Here is a 9,204-nt window from a genome sequence, read left to right on the forward strand (position 1 = left end):
TGTGGATTATGCTCCAGTTTCCATCATTGGGGATAGAGTGTGTGTCAAGCTTTAGGTTCCTAGAGATTTATATTTCTATGGACTTTGCAGCTAACACCATGGCACTGCTGAAGAAGGCTCAGGATTGGCTATTTTTATTAATAATGTTGAAAAAAGCCGGCCTCCTTTAACAGGTGCAGCTGACCTACTACTGCTGCACCACTGCGATCATTTTAAGCCATTGTATCTGTGGGTGGCATCACAGCTGCACAGCAGCTGTTCGGAACTCTACAGTGGGTTGTGTCGAGAATGCAGAGGATTATTGAGGTGCAGCTTCCAACCATGGACAACATTTAAAGCACACACTGCCTCAGGAAAGCCACCAGCATCTGCATGGATTCCACTCACCCATGGCATAGTCTGTTTGAACTTCTCTCATCCAGCAAATGTTCAGAGCCTTTCCTGCACAGACCTCGAGGCTCAGAAACAGTTTCATCCCAAGAGCTATAAACACACTCAATCAGTCCATCAAGTGCTCCTGGTAGAACTGTTTGTACTTATAAGTACAATTACCACACTGTAAACTGGTGCTACAACTATAACATTGCACAACCTAGGCCACTTTATGAACTATTTGCACTAGCTGCACTATATGAACATGTATTTTGTACTTATGATTTAATATTGTATATTTTTTATTGTTTTATTGTATTATTTTATAGGCAGATTAGTTTATGGAGGAGCTGCATATTGAATCTCATTGTACCATACAATGACAATAAAGGAATTTAATTCAGACAGGATGGCAGCTTATCACTGAGAGAACACACTTACAGTTGATGGGGCCAGCTTAGAACTGCCAATTAATCTCACCCACATGTTTTTGGGAATGTAAGAAGAAAACTGGAATACCCAGAGGAAAGTGCACACAATTATGGTGACACACACATGCTGCACAGTCCTGTAAAGCAGCAGCGCTTAACACTGCACCACCAAGCTGCCCAAGTGTTCTTGTAAATGACGGTGTGTGTATCTTATTCATAATACATGCACTTAAACTAATTTGTGCTAAACAAAGACAAATTTTCCAGCATTCAACAGCCATTTCCATTGTCATTTTTCCTATATAAAATGTAAGACTTTGAGCCATCTTTACCTATTTAAATAATGCTCCTGAGAATGTTATTTCCTATAAAAATCAGCTAGCAGATGGTGATGACAAAGGCAGGATCATTCAAAAATAGTCTGATTAAACTAACACCTAGTGTAAAGGTGAATGGTTACAACCTATCAATATAAACATCTTTCTCCATTCAACTATTTTCCTTTAGGTTTGCTTTAGAAATAAATATGTCACTGCACAAAGATCCTACAATGGCATTATGTCCCTAACAATGCAATCTCCAAATGGCACTATGTGGACGACATCAGCACCTATTAATACTTGAAGCAACAGCCAGATGGTTGGCACGCCTTTGTAACAACATCACAGATCGAAGCCTTGATCTGAGGTGATTAATCTTTTAACTAAACATCAGGAAGCTGAATAAATTAACTAATACATTTAAACAGGTGTTATTTTAATGTACATTTTGTGTGCTTGTTTACAATAAAAATGTTTTTATTTACTATTTTTAAAAAATCAAACCAGCTTTTTTCAAGCTTCTTGTAGCCTTTTTGTACCTCTCACGATGAACACCTTCGCAGCACTATTTTAACACTGATGAGTGGCTCTTGCAGGGTCATTCACTCAATCAGTCATTGTGATTGAACCCCAGCCTAAAAGAACTGCTAATTAACAAAAGTGTCTCTACAGTCTACATTTAAGCTGACAACTCCAATTCTTTCCATTTCTGCAGTGACTTTCTAACTGCACTTAAATGTTTATTTTCTTTAATGTGTGTGTGCCCAGTCTTCAATAGCCTTTCAAGTGATCAATAGATTGTTCAAATGTCAGTGACAGCAGCTGGATTACAGATGTGAAATCTTGACTGTGAAACTGGCAATTCTGATTACAAAGAATTAGAATCGTTTTACATTTTTACAGAACTAAAAGCAATCCACATATTAAGCTCATGTGGTTTGCATTTGCACCCCTGCTGGTATCTCTGACATTTTAAAGTAAGGAGGGCTGCCGCTTTTCTCACACACTTGTGCAGCCAAGCTACCTGCAGCTCTGAAATGCCACTTCCTTCCTTCCTTCGGCATTTTGATTTACAGCAGCAAGTGAGCAAAAGATGATGGCCACAAAAGCAGGCAGACATTGTTCAAGATGATAGGGTCAGTGGTGTAGTAACCCAGCCCAAAATTACCAATGTGTTAATTTTTTTTTAGTGTTGTAAGGAGAACACCTACAACGTCAGCATAAAATTCTCATGGGTTCTTGTTCATAAAATCGCATTTGTGATAGGTTTTCACATTTACCCTGTTCTTTACTAGAATTTAGAACAATTTTGATAAGAACAGGCCATTTAGCCAAGCAAGCTTGCAAATCCAATTCTAATAATTATCTCCGAAATGCCATTGTTTCAAGTTTTGTCTACCGTCTACCACAATAATTGGTAATTTATTCCTTGTGTCTATGGCTCTTTGTGTGAAAAAAAATGTTTGTGTGAAATCCACACTTAAGCAGTTTCCATCTGTGCCCCTGTGATCTTATTAAAGAATTCATTTTCAAGTAACAGCTGGGATCCACTTAAATTACTTTCAGAATTTTAAGCAGTTCAATTATGTCACCTCTTTATTTCTATGTCCTTAAAATAAAAAGATCCGATTCCTTCAATCTTTCCCCATAGCTAATACCTCACAGTCTGAAAATGTCTGGCTATTCAGCTGATCAAGCCTTCTACTCCTGTAAGGGATCTGTAGGTGTCACAGCTTATCACTGAAGGTCAGATGGATTGGCATCTCTAAATGGTCAAAGGAAGCACGAGAGGGTGCAAGAGTGATTACCTGGCACCCCATCCGGGGCTGGTTCCTACTTTGTACTCAAGCCTTTAGGGAAAAGCCAAGCAAAATGAAGCCTTTAGGGAAAAGTTGTGACTCACTGCAAACCTGCAGGGGTTTGAAAATGAGTAAATAGATGGAAGAATGAACTGAGTAGCATTTAATTGAATTTAGACTGTAATTTAACTAAAGAATGTTGAACATTCACATAAATGTAGGAAAAAGTTGCTAACCCTACTCCTTCCATTGAAACAAAATGTCCTCTAAAAATGGGTTGTGAACTAACAGATCTAGTATGATCTGAAAATGTTCTGGATTAAAATAGTTAGCTTCTTAATAAATGCATTTTATAATAAATAATAATCAGCTTAGATATTCTGCTACTATTAAATATATCTCTCCTTGAAATGTTCTGTCTGATAATACATTTTAATAAACTTTATACTCAATAAATACTGAATACGTGATTAATTGATCAAAAACTCTTTCAATTACAACAGGTATAAATACAGCAGGCTGAAAGAATTATTAAAATGTATGTTAAAAATAATAATAGCATATAATCAGAAACTGTTACAGAATACATTGTAGGTTTACCTACTGTTCATACATGTTGAGGAAATTAAAATAGACTTACACAATATTTGGGAAATTCAGATGCAATATACTGGCTAACTGGCTTATTTTGTTGTTCTGCTTACTTTAGCAGCTTCAGTCGCGTATTCAGTGCCATAGAGTGGTCTGGCTCATGGCTAACACATTGGGCTGCAAACTGAGATGCTGAAATTTCAATTTGCACCATTATCTCACCAGATCTAACTAAAAATCTATTCAGTGGTGCATATATAAAAATACAGAAACAATTGTACTATGTGCTTTTTATTTAATTATCTACTTTGAATAAATGTATTGTGTAAATGTTTTAATTTAAAAATTGTAATTGTAATATTCTACTCATTAAATAAGCAGGTTAACTGACTTAACTGAGTCGTACAGTGTAACACAGTGAAAGTTTGTGATGAGCTTGTATTTGTGAATAGTTTAAGGTGAAAAGATTAATTGATTAGTTATTTGGTAGACACACACAACCAAGAGTATACAACCACTATTAAGTTAGGGCAAATTGGATTTAACCCTAGAATATTGCTAGACTGACTGATAGGCAATGTATTATCACAAAAAGCAGCAGATGCTCCTTTGTTCTCTGACACCATGTTTAGTATTCTTTCAAGTCACATAGCACAGTGGTGAGCAGTGCTGCTCCTCAACTCCAGCCCTTTCTCCACCCGTGGGGACTTTCACGTTCTACCTTTGTAGGTGTGAGATTTCTCGGAGGATTCCAGCTACCTCCTATGTCCTCAAAACACACACAGTAGGGTGACTAGTAACACTATATTGGCCTAGCCCTGCAATGGTCAAGGGTTGTTTCCTGCTTTGCATCTAATGCTGCCATGATCAGCTCCGGCCACTCAGTAGTATTATTCAGACAATGTATGAATGAAACAGTGAAAGTTGCACAGATCAGCAATTCACTTTCTCACATTTGTTTTTGGAAAACCATAGTGTAACAGTCAATTAAAATATTCAAAACAATACACTTATTTTTTAACTTCAATAATTCTTCAATTTAATATTTTCTTGTTTCTTTAAAGGGCATGGTCTAAATATTTCAAAATAAATCTGTTTGCTTACAGCATCAACTATTTTCTTGAGAACTTGTTCCCTACCCTGAGAACTGTCATTTGCTTGTTGAAGATTTCATTTAAAGCCCAAAATAGAATTCTTCCATTTGACACTACTTGTCAAGTTTTAGACACATAAGCAAAGCAGTCATCTCAACAATCCTTTTACACTCCAGCTCACCTGATATTATTCTGAGACAGAATTGCTTCTACTATCAGTGGAACACTCCAAGTGATTTTATAAATATATTTTATATAAGCTACTTACAGATGCTCCAGCTACCGCTCCATTGCTTGCCCCTTGTGTACCCATCTGTAAACAGTTAAAATAGAAGTGAGTGATTTAGTATATGTATATTTTAAATGTGAAACATATAGAAAATCCTTGCCATAAAGATTTTTGGCTTTGAAATCCACCTTTGATCTGATCAAACCAGCCACCAACAGGTCAAATTTTGTGGCAATGGGCACCTAAGAAACAGGCGAGATGAACAACATTTCCTAATAAACAGCAGAGTAACTGCAACATTTGCCTCTTTCGAAATAAATATGCAAAACTATGACAGCACACCCCTGAATAAACTGTTAAGCATGGTGTGAGTCACAAAAAGAACGAAAGAAAAATCCTACATGCCATTGTAACCAGGGCATGTGTTTTAAGATATTAGATCCCGGAGCGCCTGCAACATTCTGCCCCTACGACTTTTGGCACTGACATCTTACCAAGTCGCAGTGAAATTTAGATGGAATCGGACTATGTGGCAATGAGATACTGCCTATAACGTTAAAATAAAATATTTTGTTTCAAGCTTCCCGGTATCCTGTACAGTAATATTTGAATGTACTAGATTATTGAAAATACTTTCACACCGGTGGTTGAATGCGTGTCGGATTGCTGATCATAATAAATTATATTATTGTTTAGCACTGCACTTTTGCTTTGAAGCAACTGTTCATTAATAGCCATTCCTGACTAATGTAACGGACAGGATGTGAGCAATCTGAGCAAACTTTATGCAGCGGTTGTGCCCAATAGCGCCGCCTTGTTCTCTCATCGCAAATATCCATCGAACTATGCCGAATCTATATCGAGAGACCTTAACTGGTAACGATTGTTTTCGAACAGCACCGTATATCTTAGTTTGTTCCTGTAAATTAAACAACAACATGATTGCACATCTGGATATTATCCGATTTCGTTTTTCACCAGCCCCCCGAAATTGTCCCGCTCCGGGCCAGGACGCCGAATCCGTGCGCTGCACTCACCTGCAAAGAAACGGTCGGCCACCTTGGTCACCGCTAGTAAGAGAACGTGTCTCCTAAGTCCACAACAACTTTAAATTGCTTTCCCCTTTCTATGGTAAAAAGAGGAACTTAGCCTTTCTCAGCTGTTGCAAACTCCAGTGTATCTCTCTCATTTTAGACAGCGTGTATCTGTCACCATGGTAACTTAGCTACGCGCGGGTGGGGTTTCCGTCGCAGCGGGCGGCCCGCTCAAGAACTGTAAAGACAGAGGAAGAAAGGGTGAGAACTTTGGGATCAAAAAGCACCTTCCCCCCAAACCAGAGAAGCGTCCGACGGATAAACACAGGGGATAGTGCTCATGTCCCTAGAAAAAAAGCCAGGACACATATAGGGCACATCACTTACCCTCTTAAGCAGAGCAACATTTTAAATTTAAGAGAAACACAATTACAAAAATCACATTGGAAGTCTAATTAAAAAAGAAAAGGGGAGAGACATCCTGACCATAAGAAAAAAAAAAAAACAGGAAACAGTTGACAGACTTTCCTCTTGAAAGGCGAAAAGGTATGTGACGTAACATCCTAAGTCTAAGGGCGTTAAACATGTTAAGTGACGTCCTACTGAAAAAGAAAAAAGGCAGTATCATTCTGTACCCAAGCTAACAAAAAATAAAGCGCAAATCTTTTCAACAACAAAAAAAAAATGTGAGGAAACATCCAGTTTCCAAAGTAATTACAAACAGCACTATTGAAACCTCCGGCTACAGCCTACTGAGAAAAGAACGTGGATATAATACTCCTTGGTAAATTGAGCAAATATCCATCTTTCTTCAAAAACTAAAGATATAAGTTATTGTATGTGGAATTCCCGTGTTCTTTCCACGTCCATACAGGTCTATTCCGGGTACTTAGCTTTTGAATCCATTTATTAATCACACTTACATACGTTTACCAGACATGCATGCTTTAGGATGTAGGGGGAAAATTCAAGGAAAAACATGACAATTTTACACAGACAGTGCCTGGACTGGGGTTCAAAACCAGGAAGGCAGCAGTACTAACTACTGCGCTACCACGCTGTCTGGAATGATTTATAAGCTATCTATTTGATTGAATAAAGATTAATTTTAAAAATAATAAGCTTATCTATCTATCTATCTATCTATCTATCTATCTATCTATCTATCTATCTATCTATCTATCTATCTACGACAAGGAGAAATAAGCAAAAAAAAAAAAAAACTTGATGGCCACCGATCGGGCCCTGCTCCTGTTTGAAGTGCTGGTAAGATGCAGACTTAGTCTGGGGCTTGCTCAGAGATTTTAAAACCTTTAATGATTTTTGGAGATTGGTAAAAGAGGTCGGGGAGGGGTTCTGTGTTCTGTAAGGGGGGTGATTTGGTAATTAATTTCTGACTGTAATTATTAAAATTATTTTATAATAGATATGAAATATGTAAGGAGTAGGAATTGAAGGGATGGAATCAAATTGGAAATGTTTTGTTTATATTATGCCAATCAAATGTTTGAATTTATGTGTAGTGTAAGAAGATTGTACTGGGGAGTACTGGTGGTGAATTAACTTATACATATCAGATATTTAATTGAATTTATGTGCAGAGTAGGAGGAGTGTACTGGGGAGTAGAGGTGGTAAAGTATTAAACTTTGGTTTTAATAATATGTGTGAGGGTATGAGGTGTAGCTTACAATTTTTATTTGAAGGAAGGAAAAATGAATGTCCTGGTATATGTTATTTATTATAGAAATGTAGCTGCTTTATAAAACCAAATGATTATGGTTAAATTAATATATGGTAGTTTTTTATTCTTGACTGAACAAAGATTAATTTAAAAATAAATAAAACTATCTATCTATCTATCTATCTATCTATCTATCTATCTATCTATCTATCTATCTATCTATCTATCTATCATATAGTACCTTTCATTTCTGTCTCTCTATGTGTCAGTGTGTCTTATATAGTTCAGTACATTTCCATGAATCTTATACATAGGGCTCCTCATTTCTGGTTATCCAAATCATAGTAATATTACATCTTAAGATTGTTCACCAATGAAACTAAATTTTTTAATTCAAAATGAGCCACTTTAGCAGATTTCTTTTCTCAGTGGCTGTTTTTGTGCAGACTCTAGAAAGAAGTCTTTTAATTCAGCAGTTTATCAGTTCTTGGAGAAAACCACTGTGCCAATTAGCGGAAGCTGGCAAAAGAGCTGCTGTCAGTTGTATACTAGATTATATTGTGAAATTTCTTGTGATGAAAGAAGCTGACAGACATTGCTGAGGTGATTGGTATTTTCCCATCTTCTGCTTTTGTGCTGAACTTGCAAGCCAGAAACACTATCTCTCTATTATAAAAAAAAATCTTGGGGAGGTTGACTAGGGAGACGAGGCGTGATCTTTTCAGAAGACAATTTGAAGTCCTGTGAGAGACACATTAACTTGCTCCCAGCTCTTAAGACAACGACAAGTGACAAGCAAAACACGCAGCTCACCAGCAGCAGAAAGCCAGCAGATGATCTGACCGCTTCTCCTTAGCGTGTGTTCAGCCACTTTAAACCCCCCCACCCACAGAACGTGAGCGGCAGAGACACAAAGTGGCAAAAGGACAGCTGCTGTACAGGCTTTGAAATGATCAGGCAGTGAGACAAGCAGAACATGCAGTTCGCCAGCAGATGATCCGACGGCATCTCCTTGGCATGTGTTCAGTTGCACCCCCTTCACAATGCAAGTAGCGTTATACGTCCTGCGAGAAAGAGATGTAATCACGCCCGGGACCAAAAATAAAGGACAAGTATGGTTTTTAAAAAAGTTTTAAAGTAAAAGTAATGCATATGTAACAATTCCCATGAAAATAACAATCTCTTTAAATTGTATATCCGGTAAACCAGACCTGGGGGTGGGAAAGTGAAGCGAGCAGGGGGCAGAGCCCCCTAGTTATTTTAAATATCAAATGGTCCTTAAGTTATATACAAAAATGTATTTATTTATTTTGAGTATTACATTACAATAAAAAATGTTTTTTCATTACTGTAGGTGTTTAATACCGGTATACCTATATATTTTAATTTTGAGAAACACATACACAGATTAACTATTTCATATCAGAAAATACCCAGACAGCCAACTCTAAAAAGGAAAAAAGGATTGTTATTTAAACACTATATATATATATATATATATATATATATATATATATATATATATATATATATGTATATATATATATATATATATATATATATATATATATATATATATATATGATGGGGGCATGTGTTACTTAATTACAATAAAAAATGTTGCTCTGCTTAGGAGGGTAAGTGATGTGCCC

The 9,204-nt window shown here is 36.9% G+C and overlaps 1 protein-coding gene across 1 annotated transcript in view; it reads right to left on the bottom strand.

The window, feature by feature from the left end:
• The window catches only part of LOC114658160 (dixin-like), a 171,142-nt gene extending 165,092 nt beyond the window's left edge, over positions 1–6,050 (bottom strand). Inside the window, exons 1-2 of the mRNA XM_051931805.1 lie at positions 5,874–6,050; positions 4,876–4,920 (exon numbers count right to left, since the gene is read on the bottom strand). Of these exons, the coding sequence (XP_051787765.1) occupies positions 4,876–4,920 (45 nt within the window). The 5' untranslated portion in view covers positions 5,874–6,050. The remainder of the gene's footprint in view (positions 1–4,875; positions 4,921–5,873) is intronic.
• Positions 6,051–9,204: the final 3,154 nt, after the last annotated feature.

Source organism: Erpetoichthys calabaricus, chromosome 9 (genome assembly GCF_900747795.2).
Source record: "Erpetoichthys calabaricus chromosome 9, fErpCal1.3, whole genome shotgun sequence".
NCBI lineage: Eukaryota > Metazoa > Chordata > Cladistia > Polypteriformes > Polypteridae > Erpetoichthys > Erpetoichthys calabaricus.